The sequence below is a fragment of the Onychomys torridus genome, chromosome 12, assembly GCF_903995425.1.
Source record: "Onychomys torridus chromosome 12, mOncTor1.1, whole genome shotgun sequence".
Taxonomy (NCBI): Eukaryota; Metazoa; Chordata; class Mammalia; order Rodentia; family Cricetidae; genus Onychomys; species Onychomys torridus.
This window is the reverse complement of record NC_050454.1, coordinates 27,928,900-27,950,333: the sequence shown is the minus strand read 5'-3', so window position 1 is coordinate 27,950,333 and position 21,434 is coordinate 27,928,900. Positions and strand designations below refer to the sequence as shown.

Below are 21,434 nucleotides of genomic sequence, written 5' to 3'. Positions count from 1 at the left end.
AGTGCCCCATGCATCACCACAGTGGAAGCATTATGCCGTGGCTTTGGTAAAAGCCGACTTGCAGTGCATATCTTGCAGCGATGTTCTTTTTTTCTGTTAGCTGCAGTATGCTATAATTAATAATTATAGTTCTTTATAATGTGCCTTACTCGTGGGCATATTACATGGATTACAGAGACTGTTTATGAACTCTGCAAACCGACTCACAAGAAAAGAGCTTTGTAAGCTGGAAGCATTGTGATTCATATTCATAATTATGGTCTATGATTCCTAGCACTGGGAAGAAAGATTGCTTATTAGCCCTTTCCTTGCGTTCCCCATTTATCTGGGTCCATGGAGAGCTACAATTTGAATAGATGTTTCTGAGGATGCTTCACAGACTTTCCTGCTATCTTTTCATTATTTTCTTTTTCTTGCACTGCTTCCCTTTTTCATTTTAAACAAACCGGCAGTAAAGCTCTTTCTCCCTGCTCCAAATTCACCCGATTCTGATCATCTTTGTTCACCTCACTCTTCCCCCTTCCCTCTGGGTTTCCTCTCCTCTCTCTACACTCACCTCATCTGTTTCCCTGTGCTGAAATTGCCTTCATCTTGTGAGCTTGTCTGTATTTGAGTTTGGAAAGTATGTCATCAGGGACAATGGCGCAAAGAAGAAAAGGCAAGTGGCATTCCTTGCCACTGAGGATGACTTTTTGCATGTCGTACCTTGGCAGAAGACAAAGAAATTCTGTTGGGTTGGTTTCCTTTGACTTGCAGTTCTTTCAACCTGAGTTCAGCTGGAAACAGAGGCATCACAGTCACAACACGGAGAGATTCTTCCAAGCCATTTCGAAGCACGTCTTTCTATACTTGTAGCTGTGACCACCGTGGATGGCATAGAGACCAATCTGAAACCACCTGTTCCTCTCAGAGATCTTACTCATTTTAACTATTCTATTTGAGGCAGATGGAAGACGCTGTTGTGGGTAACAGTGCCTGTTCTGCAAGCATCAGGAGCTGAGTTTGAATCCCAACCACCAACATAAGAAGCAAGGAAAGACTGCCCGTTTATACAACCCCAACATTGTGGGGTGGAGACAAGCAGATCCAGAAAGCTCACTGGCTGGCCAAGTTCAAATGGAAGGGTGAATGCACATCCCAAATAAGAGGCAATTTTCACCTTTAACATGAGCTAACACAGCATCCTGCCATCCAGAGTTTCTAACATCTCAATTAATTCATAATATGTTGGGGACTGTTCTGGCTAGCTTTATGTCAACAAGGCACAAGCTATAGTTATTTGAGATAGGGGAAGCTCAACTGAGAAAATGCCTCCAGAAGATCCAGCTTCAGGAAAGCCTATAGGGCATTTTCTAAATTAGAGGTTGATGTGGGAGGACCTAGTCCATTGTGAGCGGGACCACTCTGGTGGTCCTGAGTTCTATAAGAAAGTAGGCTGAGCGCCGGGCGGTGGTGGCGCATGCCTGTAATCCCAGCACTCGGGAGGCAGAGCCAGGCAGATCTCTGTGAGTTTGAGGCCAGCTTGGCCTACCAAGCGAGTTCCAGGAAAGGCGCAAAACTGCGCAGAGAAACCTTGTCTCATAAAACCAAAAAAAAAAAAAAAAAAAAAAGAAAGTAGGCTGAGCAAGCCATGGGAGCAAGGCAGTAAGCAGCACCCCCCCTCACCCTCCGCAGCCTCTGTATCAGCTCCTGCCTCCAGGTTTCTTCCTTGTTTGAGTTCCTGCCCTCACTACTTTTAATGATGAAGTGTTACATGGAAAAGTGGATGAAATAAACCCTTTCTTCCCAAAGTTGCTTTTGGTTTTCATCCTAGCAATAGTAACACTATCTAGTACAGGGATCATACTTAAGATACAAATTATAGTTCAGTGAAATGGCTAGGAGGTAAAGGTGCCTGTCACCAAGCTAGACAATCTGAGTTGGATCTCCAGAACCTGCATCATAGAAGGAAAGAACTGACTCCTGAAAGTTGTTCTCTAATCTACACACACACACACACACACACACACACACACACACACACATTCACACACACACACACACACACACACACACACACATACACACACACACGGTAGCAGGTAAATGCAAAAGTAATACTAAATTATATCATAATTAAACCAGAGATATAGAATGCACTTTAAGTTCTAGAGAAGGGAGCTACATTGACTGTCAGTGACAGTACCCACAATGCCTAGAGCAGTGTTTTCCTGAGAATAAGTGCTCATTCACATTTGCTAAGTGGATGACCATAATGATTTGGATGGAGAAACTCACATACCCATTTTTATTGCATCTTCTGCCTCCTTAACTTCAGTTTTAAACTTCCCTTTGAAAGAAGATGGAGCATACTGGTACTTTCTAGAAAGAAGAAAAGAACATAATCAAGTCAGATTATCATTTTAAAGTACATTAATAATAGAATAGTCTTCAATAAGACTATATACTCCAGAGATAGGCAATTGTTAAGAAAGAAATATTCATTGAGTAAGTCCCATCCAGCTGGTGAATTAGCAGACTTTATACCTATGAAAAAAATCACTTCTCTTTTAATGCATGATAATTTTACTTCAGGAAAATTCATAGTCAGGAAACTACAAGTCAAGAATGAGATAAAAATCTCTTCCCACACGTGTTCACTTATACATGTAAAACAGGAAAACTCTCAAAAAGGGAAGACAAGATCACCCAACTGCTCCACTGTCAAAGTTTCTCTTTAATATACATAGTCCTCTCACTCAGATCATCACTGACACTGGATAAATGGCTTCTCCCAGTCCCCAAGCAATTATCTCTACCTGACAGGCTCGGAAAAACATAAAAATTCATTTGGGCTACTAAAAGCCCCACTTTCTGCTGTATTGATGAAGAATCCATTTTTTAAGGTCAATTGTTTCAGAATAGCAAGAAGATTCTAGAATAATCAAGGAAAAAGAAATGTATGTATATGCCTATGTATCTATGAACTCAAGGAAAACAAAACAGGAATAACATCGGAGTAGGGGCATCTTCCCAAGAGCTGTTGGCCTGTAGGCTCCAGAGGCCCTCAAGAGAATACAGGCAATTGTGCCTGCTGTCGGTCACTAAACTGACAAGCTGAACAAGCTGCTAAGACCCTACTGCTAAAGGTGCCACATGCTTTAGTCACAGGACATTGAAAAAGCAAGCTGGAACTGGTCTGGAAGCTTCCTCCCTGCTGGCTAGCTTTCGCTGTGCTGGAAGGTGCTAAGGAGGCTTCTGGGAAGAATTATCATCAACAGTCACACAGCTGTGGACTCCAGCCAGGCAAGATGAGCCCACTTGTGCCACAGGGGCAGTCTGTTATGGGAGTCGCTGACTGCATTCTTCCTGGACTTGATGACTGCTCCATGGGAGAGAATTCACATCCAGTAGCACAAACCTGGCCAAGAGCCTACAGCTTGGGGCAGTCATAGGCCCTAATGGGGAAGCTGGTGTTGTTATTTTGCTAAATGAACACCAAGCGCCTGTCAAACTGTCTCCTAAATAGCTATGTTTATGCTCACAGAATAGTGCTACTGTCTGCTTTGGCCAGAGCAGCTTTTCTGCAGTGGTCAGCAGAGACCACAGAAACTCATACCTTGTCAAAGCACGGAGAATAAATAACTTTGAATGACAAGACATAAACAGCCCATCGATAACACTATCTCCAAGACTTGGGGAGCAGTGCAGAAGAATCAGAAAGAGTGTAAGTGCAAAAGAAATTGAGTGGATGGAAAGTATGCATGGCTGCTATAGTCTTGAAGGCACAGCGGCTGTGCGTAAATGCTAAGATCTGTACAGATCAGCCACATCAGCATCCTGCCTTGGAAGTGGGAGGGGCTCGTGGGAATGTGCCACTCTTTGAAGAGTTATACACAGATAACAGATGCTGGAGGAGTAAGCTGGACAGTTGTTTGTCAACTTGCCACAAGCCCTGGTCATCTGGAGGGTGGGAAATTCAACTGAGAAAATGCCTCCTTCAGAATGGCCTCTGATCATGTCTGTGATATATATTCCAGATATGTGATTGATGTGGGAGGGCCCAGCACACTGTGGCTGGTGCAACCCCTGGGCAGTGGTCCTGGTTAGTATAAAAAAGCAGGCTGAGCAAGATAGTAAGCAGCCTTTCTTCCTGGCCCCTGCTTCAGTTCCTGACTCCAGGTTCCTGTCTTCAGTTCCTGCCCTGATTTCCCTTCATGGTACACTAGAAGCATGAAATGGAATAAACCCTTTCTTCCCCATGGTCATGGTGTTTTTCACAGCAATAGCCGAGAAAACTAGGACTGGAAATACATTTTCCTCCCTTTTTTTTGAACTGAGGATCGAACCCAAGGCCTTACGCTTGCTAGGCAAGAGCTCTACCACTGAGCTAAATCCCCAACCCTGGAAATACATTTTCATCAGTGGTACAAACAAGTTCTCACTCATGGTCCTATAAACAAGCCTGATGAAATTCATTCACACACACACACACACACACACACACACACACACACACACACACACAGGCATGTATGCATGCACATACGCACACACACACAAAGGGAGGAGGGGTTGCTTGGGAAGAGAAAGGAGATTAACAGAGACAAGAGAAAGTAATAAAGCTTGAAATATATCATGTTCATGTGTGAAGGTGTCATAATGAAATCCATTATCATTACAAATAATATATGTTAATAAAAAACTCAAAGAAGAAAAGCTTCTTTGTGAACTAGGACACCCTGATGTGGTTAAAGCTACAGGCATTTAGAGAGGATCCTTGGAACCTGGCTCTTAAATCATCATAGAAAGGAACATTCTAAAATATTACGCTTACAACTCCCACTCTGTGTTTTTTGCCTTACACTCCTATTGACTCAGGAGCGCATCAGTCACTCAACATCTCATTTTCAAAAGCATGGGACAGCCAGTTTTAAGTGTCAACATGACTGGGCTACAAGCTGCCCGGAGAGCTGGTAAAATGTTTCTTCTGAGTGTATCTGTGAATGTGTTCCTGGAGGAGTGGACCATTTGAAAGGGTAAGCCAGCAAGGAGAATCATTGTTTGTCTTTGTACTAAGTGTGCATTGCACTAAGTGTGTACCAGGGTGGTCAAACTATAGCCCCTGGGCTAGACTGAGAGCCACTGGCTTCTTCCAAGACAGCCTCACATTTCATACACCTTTTTGAGGGTTTTTAAATTAAAGGGGAAAAATAATATGCAAATATGTCTATGTACTTACTCACATGCTTCCTACAGAAACAGCCTAGCAATCCATTGGCAAAAGCCTTTAAATCATGGCCTCATCTAGAAATGCTTTTATATGTTCTGACTTTTTAAGTGGTTTTTTTTTTTTAAGATTTGTTTTTGTTTTTATTTTATTTACTGGTAGGTACCTATGTATATGTCACATGTGTGTGGGTGCCTGCAGAGGCCCATAGAGTATATCAGATTTCCTGAAATTAGTTAACAGGCTGTTGTGAGCCTCCCCAATGGGTGGTAGGAGCTGAACTCAGGTCCTCTGGAATACCAGCAGCAAGACCTATTACCCACTGAGCCGTCCCTTCAGCCCCATACACTAACTTTAAACAATGTAAGCAATAAAATGCCAATTCTTCATTGATTGCTGATACAAATAGGTCATACATCAATTAAATGGTTGGTAGCTAGAGTCTGTTAACAGTTTATTGATGATTCTCTTCCATTATCTAAACAGATGTACACAAGACGCAACAGCTTCAAGATCAACTGGACTTCCCAGAGTCTTTCTGCCTGGGTTCAAGCTAATCTTGTAGCCTTTATAGGAGTGTAAAATTGAACCAATCACGCTTGCAGCAATTCCATTTCATCTGTAGCTCAATGACAGTAATGGTACCAATAATCTCACAGGGTTGTTAACACATTAAAGAACTTAAAGCAATATTGGTTCACAGTATAGGTTGTTAATTTCTAATACCTCTAGTTTGTGTTTTAGAGAAGAAATATATTGGGGACTGAAAATGAATTGCTTTTCTTCTCATAATGTGAAAAACATGTAAAATTTGATGAGTGACTAACATGAAAATATTTTAAAAGTAACTAAATGTTTGGACTGTATGCTTGCTCATTTTTTGTTACCTTGACACAAAGTAGTCATCTGAGAGGGGGAAACTTCAGTGAGAAAATGCCTCCTGAAGGTTGGGCAAGCTGGCCAATAGGCATTTGCTTAATTAGTGATTGATGTGGGAGGGCCCAGGCCATGGTGGGTGGTGCCACCCTAGGGTTGGTAATCCTGGATGCTACAAGAAAGCAGGCTGAGCAAGCCATGAAGACCTAGCCAGTAACAGTACCCCTCTCCACAGTTTCTGCATCAGTTCCTGCCTCCAGGTTCCTGCTCTGTTTGAGTTCCTGTCCTGACTTCCCCAGTGATGGATGGTTACCTGGATTGATAAATGAAACAATCCCTTTCCTCCCCAATTTGCTTTTGGTCGTGGCGTTTTTCATAGCAACAGAAACCATAACTAAGACAGACTGGCTGTGTGGCTCAGTGGAAGAATGCTTACTTAGAATACCCAAGGACCCGGGATCTAGCTCTAGTACAATCAAGACAAAACACACAGCAACAGGAAAAACAAACGGCATCCTGTAGTCCTGCACTGCAGGTTCAGCTGGCATTTGTTCTGAGGTCTAACTTTGCAACTCTCATTACTAACTTCCATGTCCACTTTGAGTGAAGCTAAGATGGACCATGGAGAGGAAACACCTCTAAAATCTAAGGTGACATTATGATCAGTCTGTCCCCTTGATTTTTCTTTGGCACTGAATATTGCTCATTCAAATCATAACCTCGGTGTAGTCCAAATTAGTCTCTACTATACTCAGAGAACAGCACATCTAAGTTTGAAGGCATACAATTATGGGTGACCATATCCTGAAATTATGATTTGCTTTTAAAAATCATGTTCTAATCATAGACTTTATCTGGGTTTGAATCATTCATTTTAGGTCAAATTATATTTAACGATCAAAATGAAATTAAGGGGATATTGTTTAAACAATGAAGCAATTTTTTCAAAGTATGTGAATTAAACTATTCAAGCATTTTTTTGGGGGGGGTACAAAGTAAAGGTGGCACTAGAGGTGCCAACTCTGCATTAGTGCTTAATTTAAAATAATAGGCTGAAAACAGAGCGAAATAACCTGATCCCAGATGATCTGCAGACTGGTCTTTAACTTCAACTTTGGAATTGTTTGTGACAATTTAAGCAAACTCTGTGTGTACATGTCTAAAATTTTCAGGTGGTAAATCTGTCCATGCTCACAAACGAGAGAGCTGTTGTTCAAATCTCCATTCCCGAAATGGAAGCCTCCACCACACTGGTGCTTCTTTGTGTATCCCTCGACTCCCTGCTAACAATATCTCAGAGGAAAAGAGTTGGAGTAAGTCATCCATCCACTGGAGGAGAAGGAAAGGACTCCCCTAGCTCTTAGTTTCTTAGTGGCTAGGATTTTCCTCACATCTACCCACTTCTGCCCACACCTCAAGGGTGAGGTGAAGGTAAGGCAGCTGGAAGGGCTCCTTTGACTTGACTCTCTGCACACCCTCGTACAAAGCAGCGATGGGGAAAGGTCGGATGTGTATCCATCCCTTCACTGTGAAAACAGCCTGACAGCATCATGCCGGACCAGCTCTGTCTTCTGTCCAGCCATCCCAGGTCTGCCTCCCAGAACTTTACCAATCACATGGCAGCCTTTCATGTCTGCATTCTGCAGAGTGCTCTCCCCTCCATGGGAAAAGCCTCAGGTCTCTCAATGGTCTGTGGCAGATAGCTAGTCCCCATGAAAGAGATATATTTCAGCAGCATGTATCCCTCCCAACGGATCTAATTCTGGACTTCTCCTGGTAGACGTGGTTGATTAAGTACTGTGACTATTTTGTTCTACAGCTAAGTTCCATAACCACATTTAGCAACCATGACACACTATGAAATAAAACCAGCCCTCTGGGTCAATCGCATACACTCTTTCATGTAAATCCTTATCAGGTGTGTGTTTACCTAGTACAGTGTTAAAAGTCAAGAGGCTGATCTGTCAATTATTTACCCCATATTTGTTTACTGAACTCCAACCCTTCACACCTTGTTTCTGGTACTGCTTATATGGTCTATCTCCACTAGGCCTGGGTCAACTATTAATTAAGAAGCATTCACACTTGGCTTTTTTAGTCAAGTTACTAATGAAAATACTGAAGAGAATATGATGAAGGGGAAGAAGCTAATGGCACCAAGGGACACACATTTGCATAACAGCTGCTTCCTGGCAGTATGGAGCCAAGAATGTCACTTCGGAAGGTGAATGCAAACATACCAGGATGGGAACAGCAATTGTTCCACAAAAGTAATTTAGGTTTAAAACTCAGCCTACTGAAATTTCCTCAGAAAATGGAAACATAACCATATTGTAATGGTTTGAAATTTTTTTGTAACCAAACTCACTAAAAGGAATAATTTGAAAAGACTGGCTGGTTAATCCAGGAGCTCCTTGGTAACCCCCACAAGAAGGAGACTGATGGAAAGGAAACATGTCTGACATTTACTAGGGAATGAACAGCCTGACATGGTCTCAGCCTGTGCACACTTCACTTTCAAAAGATGAGCTTCAGTATAAGCAGAAATCAAAATTAAAGCCCGTGAGAAATCCACTGGTGTTTAGGGAGGGCACAGAATCAAAACGATCTGGATTTTCAGTATTACATCTCTGTGAGGAATTTTAAAGCCCTGGGCTAGAAGCTGATTTTTCATGACACCATGACAACATAATAGATGGTGAAGGTCTTTTATCAAAAGTTAATGTGATATAAGAGGAAAGAGCACCAAATTTGGATTGGTTAAAAAAAAAAGAAAAGCCCAGAGCCAGAAGATTTGCATTTTTGTGCACATCTCTAACATAATGATGATTGAAAACAAAACAAAACCCCAAAGAATCACTGCAGAAAATAATACAGTAAAGAGTACATATCTAACCAGCATGCAAGCATTGTTTCTCCCAGTGGATGGTAAGCTACTTAAGTGAGACTCACTCTCCTTTGTACACTATAGTCTGACTCACAGATTAGGCTAATCTCTTGTACAAATTAATGACCACCCAGAAAACACAGCAGAAATAAGAAAAGACCATTGTAACTGCATGAATAAGTGGGCAAGACCGATTCTATATCATGAAAATTCAAGCTTAATTTTTACATTAAAATATACAAAATAAGGGGCTGGAGAAATGTTTAAGCAGTTAAGAGTACTGACTGTTCTTCCAGGGGTCTCTGGTTCAATTCCCAGCACTCACATGGCAGCTCACAACTGTCTCTAATTCTAGTTCCAGGGATCCAATGCCCTCTTCTGACCCCAGTGGGTCCTGCGGGCAAGTGGTACATAGACACACATGCAGGCAAAATACCCATACACATAAAATAATAAAATAAAAATAACCAAAAAGAAGAAAACATTTAATTCATACATATATTATAAATAAGTCAGGTATTTTATGTCTGCCCATTCTATATGTATACCATATACAAAGGTAAGTCATGCACTGCTTCATGATAGGGCTACTGTATTATAGTCTGGGAACTGAGTCATCAGCCATAGAGTGTACTTACAACACTAAGACACTAGTGTCACCATTAAGTGGTAAAAATCCTATGGTATCACTATCATATAAACTCATCCTAAAGAACACCATTATATGTAACAATACTGTATGAACCTTAATAGTTCAAATATACTATGTAAAAAGAAAACACATCCAATTGTGTGTATGAAAACAATCACAACTATCGCACTAAAGTGAATAAGCAATTCCCATTAAGGGTCCTTATCACACTTAGCATATTCCCTGCACAGTTCGATCTTTCCTGAGAGCAATATGAAATGCTTGCCAGCAGTCAGTACCTTCATCTTGAGAATTTAAGGAGTTGTATCAATTGGAGATGTAAAAACTCAGGGAAATTAATCAAAAGGAAACACATTACCTGGGTTTGTAAAGGGAATAACATAGGTGCTTTGTCTGAACTCTTTTGGCTTGAATAAATATTCTCATCCGAGGATCAAAATACAGAATAGCTGTGTAGGCTCTGAAAGACCGTCTCTCTGGAAGTCTGAAATAGAGAATGCCAAAGGTTAGAGAGTAGAGTACACTTTTCTCTGAGAAGGAAGAATAATCAAATGTTGTACTATTAGGCGCTGTCTTGGTTATTTCTCTGTTGTTGTGAAAAAACACTATGACCAAGGCACCTTATATAAGGAAGAGGTTACAGGGGGATAAGGATCTTTCACAGCAGGGCAGCATGGCACCAAGCAGCAGGCATGTTGGCTGGAGTAGCAGCTAAGAGCTTGCATCTCAAACCACGAACAAAGAGCAGGGAATGGCCTGGGCTTTTGAAGCCTCAAAGTCCACAGTGCCTCCAACAAGGCCACACCTCCTCCTTCCCAAACAGCTCTACCAACTGGGCATGTTCAAACATATGAGCCTACAGGGTTCACTCTTACTCATATCATCTAGATGCTCCTAGAAACTTCTTTCTAGAACTAAGGATGCTGCCCACACCAGCAGATTTTTACAACACTCACTCCATTAAGTCTCAGAACAGAAGGCAATCATAGATAACCAGTTTTTTCAAATTTGTTGGCTAACTAACCAATTCTAAGAAGACATATCAGTCACAGAAAATATACTTTACATTACCTGACCCAGCAAGTGACCCAGAAGTACAAAATCCAGCAAATAAACAATGTAATCTTCCTGCTCAAATGTGAGTGATTGTAGGCTCGCACAAACAAAAGGAATTTCTGCTAAGCAGTTGTGAACAGTGATATACAATGAAAAAACAATGTCTAATTGGCTTTCCGAATTATGAAAGGGACATACACAACTGAATTCCCCATGTACAACAAGTATTCAAGTAAGTACTTCCGGTCAGCTGAGAGGAGACTCTAATATGATGGATGAACAAAGAGAAACAGAAAAAAATGAAGGATAGCAAGACAACAAATCAGGAGTAAAAACAATGTCAGCAGCCTGACGAAAACGCCTGTGGTAAACTGCATGCTGCTGGGAAGCTTCTGGGACACTGTGCCTGTTAGCAGACCTTAAATATTAAAGTCTACTTGTGAGCTGTAAATATTCTCCAATTAGACAAGAAACACGGGACAAGAGCAAACTGAGCCTGGCTTAAGAGGCGATGTGCTGTGCTTCTAAACCACAGAAAAGGCTCCAAGGTTAAAGAGAGAGTAGGGAGCCATCCTCCCTAGTCCAGATGGAGATGATGAGATGTTGCTATGAGTCTATCTAAAGGATCTGCTTAGCAGGTTCTCAGTTCAAGGGCAGAACTTCAAGGGACTCTGGAAACTGGGGTGAAGCCCTTAGCAACCCAAGGCTTTTCTGGTAAGATACAATTTCCTTTGGACAACATCTCTGAAGCTCAATAAAATAGGGAGTTTCTTTCAATTGCTCAAATTTTCTGACATAAGTTATGTCAAAGTACCTAATATGAGGCTGCTATGACATAAATATCAATGCACTTTTTAATTTACTTCTAAGTTAGCATATGAAGTAATGGATCTCTTTATTACAGCATTATCATGCATATATGTCATCACTAATGCACTTTTAATGTAACAAGAGAAGCTATATGCATTACAGTATTGCACTATGATTGTGCAGTCTCATCTAGTAACCCAGGGGTTAGGCAATTAAGTATCTCTTCCCTTAGTCAAGAAAAGAAAAACAGTAGTTCTTCTAATGCTATAAACATTCCAAGGTATCCTGCCATTGCTGAAATCCTTTCTGAATTATGATTTGCAATTGCCCAGAAGCTGGGAACTCCTTATTTGTAGACTTCTCAAAATGGACACACCATTGTCATCTGAAGGTTAAAATCAAGAGTAATTCAGAGAGACTGCAGATTCCAATCAGTGGTAGAGTGTGCCTGCCAAGTGTGCACAAAGTCCTTGGTTCAATTCCCACTATAGCAAAAACAACAGCATTATTTAGAACACAGTTTATGAACTGGAAAGGTATGGTGAGAATTCAAAGTGATTAAACAAGTTCTGGTATACACAGATACCACTCACTTTCTACACACACACACACACACACACACACACACACACACACACACCATTCTGTATAAACAATAGGAACAGTAATGCATCTGTTTGTTTTGAGGCCCAAGATGACTTTGTTTTTTTAGACAAAAATCTCTGTGTAGTCCTGGTGCTCGCTTTGTAGATCAGGCTGTCCTCAATCCCACAGAGATCCTCCTGCCCCACCCTCCAAGGTGCTAGGATTAAACATACACATCACCATTCCAGTCCTTAGGATAACTTTTGTCCTGTAATCTTCTTGCCTCGGCCTCCTTAGGACTGGGATTGCAGATATATCACTATGCCTAGCTAACACTTCTTTCTGTTGATGCTGCATTTATTAATTCAACACATATAACTAAACATCCATACCATGCCTGTCAGGGATCATCAAGACCTCCCTCTGTGAGACAACCCACTGGGAGGACTCATGACTAAGATCCATCACAGATCTATAAGGAGGACACACACAGGTGCTGAGAGGAAAGAGGAGAGTCTGGAGCAATCCATTTGACATCCTTACTTTTTTTTTTTTTTTATTTACATCGGTTCTTTATTGCTATGATCAGATATCCGACAGAAACAGCTTAAAGGAGGAAGGATTTATTTGGGCTCCTGATTCCAGAGATGTCACTCCATGATCACTTGGCCCCAAACACTTAGGAGGAGCATCATGGAGGCAGGAGAGTGTACAGCTTTTCACTTCATGCCTGATCAGGTAGCAGAGAGCTCAATGGGACAAGGCCCAGATAACACGCCTCCAAGAACCCCTTCATAATGACCTACTTCCACCAGCAAGGCTTCATTTCCTAAAGCTTCCACAACCTCCCAAAAATACTGATTTGTGATGGAAACCAATGATTCCAAACATGCGCTTTTGGGGAACACAATGTCCGAAGCATAACATTTCCTTTTCAGAAAGGTCCACCATCGTCCCCTGCTATGAAAAATGCAGCATATATGCACTGTGTCCCATCTGCGAGAAATTCCTGAAAGACTCAGCACACAAGGTCTGCATTTGTAGGGATCTAGTAATATAAGCACCTGTTACCTACAGCGTGTCCAAGTTCCAGAGTGCCAGAAGGAAAGTAGGTTTTGGAATAAGTCATTATCCCAGCTTCATTTCTGTTGCTGTGAGAAAGATCCTAAAAAAAGGCAACTTAGGGAAGATAGTTTTTCAGCTAATAATTCCAGGTTAGTTTATTACATCACGGAGGTCATGGTAGGGACTTCAAGCTTCACATCCACTGTCAAGACCAGAGTGAGAATATACTGCATGAATCTTTGCTTGCTAGCTTCCTCCCTGCTAGCTTTTTCCTCTCTCATATACTTCAAGACTCTGTGCCTAGGGAATGGTGCTGCCCACAACAAGCAGGGTCTTCCTACATCAACTATCAATCAAGACAGTCAGTCCTTCTCAGTCATGTACATAGGCCAAACAGGCACTGGGAATTAAAACTCTCTTACTGGGTGATTCTAGTCTGTGACAAATTGGCAGTTAAAACTGATCAGCAAAGTCCAGTTGTTTGCACAGTCTAATGTAGCAAGGCAACGTGATCAGTTAAACGAAAGGTTTCTATCAGCGTTGGAAACCCAAGTTACCAGAAGCCAGCCATGGGCCATCCTTATTAGCCAGCTCTTCTGAGGCTCAGTGCAGCCTTATCTCTTTTCTACTCTTGTGTTTTCTTCAGCTTCCGTTTGTGACAGGCAGAATGGTAATACTTGTTATTTTTGAAGTCTGCAGTATAGAGAAAACAGGGCTAACTATAGGACACAAAGATTTTCATGTTCTGGGCCAGATAACCCTGGAGCCTCACCTCTTCCCAGCTTGGATGCCCTTTAGAACTACTCTCGGTTCTCATACACGGCTCACCCCTCTCATCTCCAGCCCATGGCATGTGCCGTTCTTGTTCACTCTTGGCTAGCTCCATTAGACGCCTCCAGATGCATCCCGGAAATCTCACTTCCTCTGAAGGCCTTCCCTACCTTCAGAGGGGTAAGGCTCTCTCCTCTGAGCTTCCCTCCTTCTGCACCTCTTGTCATGGCAACTGTGTATATGTCTCTCCACCAAGCTGTAAGTGACCTCATCCTTTAAATAAATGTTTGTTGTATGAATGAATGATCACTCATGGCGTCTCTTGCTTAATCCAGAATGAGTCACAGAGCATTCCCTATGTGACGAGGTCTGTTCTTGGAAGACCATCGTCAGTGGTGATGCGATGAGATTATAAATAAGGCCATGCACTTGAGGGGCTAACATACAAATGCCCAGTAGTCAGGATATCTTCATAAGACAAAGCACTGCTCTGCTGCTCTCCATTTGTAAGGACCCGCTTTGCATCTATCTTCAGGGGCTTTTCTTGTCTCATTTCTACACCGATGTCCTTCCTTTCTGTCTCCTCATGCTTTGCCAGGGGATTCTGTATCTGTATCACCCCGTGTTTTCCCTTTCCACTTTCTGTTTAATTGACTTTGATAAGAAACGGAAGAGAACCACTCTCCCCATCTCCCACTCTCCCCATCTCCCACTCTCCCCACACCCAGTCACGTGACAAAGAGGAGTAAAGAGAAATCTATTTTAAGGCTGTGGAGTCAGGGGAACACAATGGGAGAGGGGCAGATTAGGATCAAAGTTCTTTCCTCTGCTCAGACTTGAGTCTGTCTGCCATTTGGCTTCTAGGGTCCGCTGTCTCTGCTGGCACAGCAGAGTTTCCCAACAGTAGTAAGAACAGGAGAAGGGCATGGATAAGAGAGTGAGGGCTTACAGCCAGGTCTCACCTTTACCTACTGATTCAGATCCCCTGGGACTGTAGTTTGAGAACATGAGTTCTTTAAGACTGCTCCCAGATTCCTTCCCTCTATGAAGTTTGGAAGTCACTACCTGGGAGACCTAGCTGGCAGGTGATATGTAAAGCAGAGGAACATGAGAGAAGAAAACAGACTCACAAGTGTTTAGAAATAGAACACTTGCTGAGAAAGCTAGTCCCTACATATAGCCACAAAGGAAACCAGACAACAGACTCCCATCCAGGCCATCAACTAAGCTACCCCTGTGCTACAGTATGAATGGCCCCATAAAAATTCACATTAAAATTTAAAGTTCACTGAGTGGCATTAAGAAGTGTGACACCATAGGATCTATAAGAGACAACTAGGTCATCATCAATTCATTCATATGCTTATATAGGAATGGCTTAATAGGCTAATGGTTATCTGTAGAGTGGACCTGTTATAAAAACACTTTTGGCTCTGTCTCTCTCACTGCGTGGTATCATCTGATGTTTTAAGACACAGTAGAAAGGTCCCAACAGAAAGAAAGCCTTTACCAGATATGGGCCCATGATCTTAGATCTCCCAGCTTCCAGAACCATAAATTCAGTAAACCTATTCCAAATAAATAATGCAGCAATATGTATTCTGTCAGAAAATAGACTAAGATACCTAATACTGTTCCTGGCTGATCCATGGACTCTGAATTCCAGGAACAACACTAAGCTAGGTCCTTTTACAGTACCTCAGAGCTGCCATCTGTTATGTATAAAATAGTTATATATCACAACCAAAACTGTGTTCCCATAAAGTCTCCGACAAGTTGCTATACTTGGCATTAACAAAGTGTATATTACCATGAACACAAAAAGCTCCATGAATATTTTTAACTAGTGCAAATTCTGAACTTTGAAAAGATTTACCGAATGTAATGTTAGGGCAGATTATACCTAAGAGAAACATCAACTGCAAAGGTAGTTTCAAAGAAATGTCCTAAGCTCCATGGGGTCATGAAAGCATTCTCTTGAGATCGCCACAGGGTGGTAGGCAGCATGTTAGAGCAGTGTGGGGCTGGGGCTGAGATCTGGTCCAGCCAGCCTGGTTAAGATGTAAACTAGAGTCGTTATGGAATGCTACCCAATGGTTGTCACTTTAAAAACTGCTGGTGATTTTGTGCCACCTAATTTCAAAACACGACAAAGTTACCACTCTGTTTCTCTGCATTATGTCATCAGTCTGGAAGCTGGTGTTTGGATGGAGTTCTTCAACTGCCTGAGTGCCTCAGCCATAGTAGGTGCTAAGGATGAGGCAGGCCTTTATCAAGGACAGTCAATTCCACAAGCCTTTTTTTCTTCTCTTAGGGTCAGTTCTTTCACCCAATGTCCTACCTATTTGGGACATTTAACTTATAATGTATACAAGAAACTAAGTCATTGGAGGTAATATCTGCACAAGAAATATACATATAAAACAGAACAGCTGCCATGAATCATGTAATCAAAACAAGCGTCAGGAAAAGATGCCTTAGATGTGATCAGACCTTCAGAGTTTGAAATGGAAGAGACTGCCATGGTAATAAAGTCCCTCCCACATTCTGATATAGACCCCCAGTGATCTTCAGGGGTGGGAAGCAGCTACCACTAAGGCTCCTGCCTTCCTACCATAATATCTACCCTATCCTTAGAGAACTACCCAGACAATGGCATTCCCATTAGTCACTTAAATCTAATCCGTATGTTGTCTTCCATACACTGGACACCGGCATAATTTCCTATTGTAGAAACTAACTGCGCTATAGCCAATGCCAGAAAGAAGTGCTGTGGGGGGGAAGTGCAAGGCAAGAGTGGAAGTGAAAGGCACTGAGATTCTCCACACAGCAGGCGCTGTGTCTATTTTATCTCCACAGCATTCATATAAACTAGACGCTGTGTAGCCTTGTTTTCAACACAAGAACACAGATGTTAGAACTACAGGCAACTTGTGACTGTATTGATAGCTCTCCCAAACCACCTATGGACACAGAAACTTGAGTCTCTTCAACTTGTGCATACAGACCTGGATTTAACGATCTGGTGGCCCCATTTTCTGATCCTGTCTATCACTATACATAGAACAAATTATACAACATTAGGCAGCCAATAGTTCCTAGACATCCAATTAACCCTAATGTCTCTTCTGGCAGGCCAGACCATTAGGTCGAGGAACAGTTTTTTGAAAAATAAAGACATAAAATCGGGTTGTCAGAGTGAGCACACATATTCATTTCCTGGTGAAACCCACAGAAGACTATTAGTGAGGCTTGAGAGCCTAGGGGTTGGGGCTGGCCTGGCGATAGACCCAGGCATCCAAATTTTGCAGCCTGCTACAGAACAATCCAGCTTTCTCTCAGAGTATGACAGGAAGCCATAGAAGGTATTTTGTTTTGTTTTGTTTTGTTTTGTTTCAAAGGTTTAAAAAGATTGGTCTGATGGCTATTTAGGTATCATGGGACAGGTTTAGAGGACCAAGGGTAGATGTTGGGACAATGAGAAGTGTCCTGAAATAATGCAAGCTAGGCATGATAAGGAGTGTGCACCAGGACATGGTCAACTGCATGCATGTGAATCTTTCTAGAGAGTGGAGTCAATATGAATTAACTAAGTATTGAGAATAAGACACAGATATCACACATAGATTATATATAGTAGGCATTATGAAAGGTCCAGGAAAAAAAGGCTTATAGCTACCCAAGGTAGAGAAGGAAATTGGTGATTATAAAAAGCTTAATAATCACTGGCGATGGTAGTCTATTTCTTTAATACCAGCACTCAGGAGGCAGAGGCAGGTGGTTCTCTTGAGTTGAAGGCCAGCCTGGTCTATATAGCAGAATCCAGGCCAGCCAGGGCTACACAGTAAGACCTTGAGAGAGGAGGGGCGGGGGACAGAGACAGAGATGCAGAGAGACAGAGACTGAGATCTCAATAATCATATCTACCAGAAATTCCTCAATAACTTGGTGCCAGCAAGTTAAAAGAAAGCTAACTTTTAGGGTGTACTATTTTTTAGGCAACATTTTCATTTAAATAAATTTTGTAGTGAGAAGAAAAGGACACTCTTAGGAAAAATATGTTCAGAAGTTTACTTCTAACAGAGTATGAAACAATCATTTGAGGCCCTAGCTCAGCAAATGAACAATAAACCCGTAAAAGGAGACAATGACATGGAAGACACAGAGGAATGCAGAAAAAAGGAGTAAGTCATGTAATTAAGCCTAAATAATTATTATGTATGATTTGATAAACATTGTAAAAATGGGCAACTACAATCCTACATTATTACAAAAAGCCTGGAATGTGTGAGCATTCTACACCTCTGAAATGACATCAGTAAAAAAAGTGAAGTCCACAGTCAGATAACAGAATGTCAAGTTTAGGCATGTCTATTAGATGCAAACGCAAACCACTGAAATAATACAATAGAACAGCTTATTTCTTGTATAATATTAGAGGGACCAGCCTTAATATTATTATTCATCCTGGGGGCCCAGAGTGAGAACTACTAATGGCGAGGACTATTTTCAGGAAATAGAATCTCAGCACACCTAGCTCCATAGTCCACTTGCTTTAATTCCTCTGGCATAACATCCTATATACACAGCTTCAGTCCTGTTCTCGTGCCTAGCTCCTCCCTTGCCTGATTTCTGTCTATATTTATCTACCGTCCCCTCTAGGTTCTATCTTAATTCCTTCATCTAGTTCTTCCCCTTCTAGGTTCTCATCCATCTAGTTCTTTCCCCTGTCAGCTCCTCTCCCATCTCTTTCTCTCTCATCTGGCTCTTCCTCATCTTGTTCTTCCCCATCTGGCTCTTCTTCATCTCCCATCTTCTTCTTCTAGGACTCTCTTCTAGCCCTTCAATCTAGTTCTCCCCCATCTCAGTTTGTTCCTCTCAAGTTCTTACCCATCTAGTTCTTCCATTCTCCTTTCTCTTCTCCGTCCTCTGCCCTGGAAGTCCCGGTATAGAAAGGGAGGGTCCGAGCTAAATTGTATAAAGCTATTACTTAATGTCCACCTGACCTAGGCGGTGTCCCCACTGTTATCTTCGGAAGTTGGGTGCCCACCTTGACAGTGTTTCCTGTAGTCCTTAAAAGTGGCTAAGAGAGATATCTGATTCCAGAGAAAGCCTTTCCTGAGGCTGTTCTCCAAATACCTGGAATGTGTATGTCCAGAGAGTGATCAGTCCACACTGTTAGCCCTTCTTAGGGAAAAGTCAACTGGAAAAACTATGAAGGAACACATGATTTTTATAACAAAATACAGCTGATATATAATAAGCCAAATAACACCAAAAACTCCTTAGAATTTGGCTTCCTCTGGAGGAATTCCCTGATCCCTCCAGGTAATGACTTCGCCATAACCAGCTAAGTTCTTATGATATATTCCTGCGGCCCGCAGCACTTGTTTGCAAACCTTTGGGACAGGATGAGGGCATTTTCCTGTGGAGAAACAACAAAAAAACACACAACTGTTTTTTTTATAAGGGGGAAGACAGGAAAGTACAGCAGAACAAAAATAACAATTAAAATGGATGAAGATAGTAAAAATAACAAAAGAGGCACAGTAGGTGTGAAAAAGAAGCCAAGCATAGCCTTGGCACAGTCCGTGTGAATTACATGGAATGCAGGCACCACAGCAAAACAGTAAACAAGTCAAGTTACTCACTGTTTGTAAGAGGTAAGCCAAACAAAAGCCCTGATGGGAAAGGGCTGCGGTATAAGGCACAGGAAGACGGGACAGTCAGAAGGGACAGTCAGAAGGGACAGTCAGAAGGGACAGTCAGAAGGGACAGTGAGAAGGCAGCCAGTATCGAAAGGCTGGTGTCTGACACACTGAAACTAAGTGGAAGCACCTGCTGGCGAGTAGTGATATTAAATTTTAATAAAAGTGTGTAAGTCTGAAATATATATTACTTATTACTCAGAGGCATATATAGCAAACATCTGTGGAAGGCATAAATCCTAGACTTGGCCATACACGTTGTAGAGGGATCTAAATGATCTCAGAAATTGCGTTACTAGGAGCAAGACAGATATCTCAAAATAAAAAATTAAGGAGCAAAAATGATAAATTAGATCTACTCTAAACTGACATATACTGAAAAAACAGGAGGTTTATTTCAAGACTTGAGCTGCAGAGGTGGGCATGGTAACATATGCCTATTACCCCAGCACTCACTCACGTGTGCTGGCTAGTGTGTTTCCAACTTGACACAAACTAGAACCTCCCCTGAGAATGCCTCCATAAAACTGGCCTGTAGGCAAACCTGTGGGCAGTTTCTTCATTAATGATCAATGTGGTGGGGTACAGGCCATTGTGGATAGTGTTAGCCCTAAGTAGGTCTTTCTGGGTTATACATGAAGGCAGGATGAGCATGCTATGAGGAACAAGCTAGTATACAGTACTCCTCCACGGCCTCTGCTTCATCTCCGTTCTCCAGGTTGCTGGCCTGTCTTGAGTTTCTGCCCTACTGTCTTTAGAATAGACTGCAATGTGGAAACGTAAGCCGAAATGAACCCTTTCCTCTCCAAATTGCTTTTGGTCACGATTTTATCACAGCAATGGAAACCCTAAAACAATGATGGAGATGGAAAGAGGGTGATCTTGTGTTCAAAGCCAGCCTAGTCTATAGAGTGAGACTTTGTCTCAAGAGAAAAACAAAAAGAAAAAGAAAAGTTGCTGAATAATTTCTACAGTAGAAAGGTAGCTGAGAGAGCTGATTTGAGAAGGGAGAAACTTTTACATTACTTCATATATTTACACAGATTTGAATATTTTTTGAATAAATTATATCTATATACCAACTGAAACAACTCCTTCTATTCCTGTCCCACCTTCTGCCTCAAGGTTAAAGGCCCTGGGACAGATGATAGACAACCAGATTAGAAAGAGAAGATGGTAGAACAGACAATGGAGAAACCTAATGCTTACATCCAGGGTTCGGGGGCATATCCTACCATTGACTTCAAACGCAAATGACGAGTCTGTAATTCCACACTCACCCTCACATAAAGGATTCTCTATCCCTTAAGTGAAATGGAAACCATCTGAACTGTGAAGGTACAACTCCATATCTGGTAGCTGCACAGAACTTCGCATGAAGGGTACTGAAACAGAACCACAGTGCCGTAGATCTGCCAAATGACAATCCACACTAACCACACAACGGGCACCCGATGCAGGTAAACACCTCCACTAGCTTCTCACCTTCCATTTACTTAGTCCTACTGTCCCCAGCCAGTGCAGGGTCTCTGGAAATGACACTAAGTTTTAATTACCTCTGTAACTGAGACCAAAGGTTCCTAACACCACCAAGGAGAAGGAGATAAGACTTACTAAAGATTTGCTTTGCACAAATGGAGCATTTCAGAGGATGGAAAATCATATGTGCTCTACTTGATATGGGAGGGGGTCTACAGAGGTGGTTTGAGATAGGGAGCTTGGCCCAGACTTCCAAAAGTGACCCCAATGTTAACTAACAAATATAGTCCAACCCAGCAAAAATACTTCAATTTCTACTCTTTAATAGTCTTGGCA

At 41.9% G+C, this 21,434-nt stretch overlaps 1 protein-coding gene across 1 annotated transcript in view; it reads right to left on the bottom strand.

Moving 5' to 3' along the window:
* Positions 1-21,434, bottom strand: part of Morc1 (MORC family CW-type zinc finger 1) — a 165,167-nt gene that overhangs the window by 106,076 nt on the left and 37,657 nt on the right. Inside the window, exons 9-11 of the mRNA XM_036203849.1 lie at positions 9,983-10,108; positions 2,282-2,361; positions 706-776 (exon numbers count right to left, since the gene is read on the bottom strand). Coding sequence (XP_036059742.1) covers positions 706-776; positions 2,282-2,361; positions 9,983-10,108 — 277 coding nt within the window. The remainder of the gene's footprint in view (positions 1-705; positions 777-2,281; positions 2,362-9,982; positions 10,109-21,434) is intronic.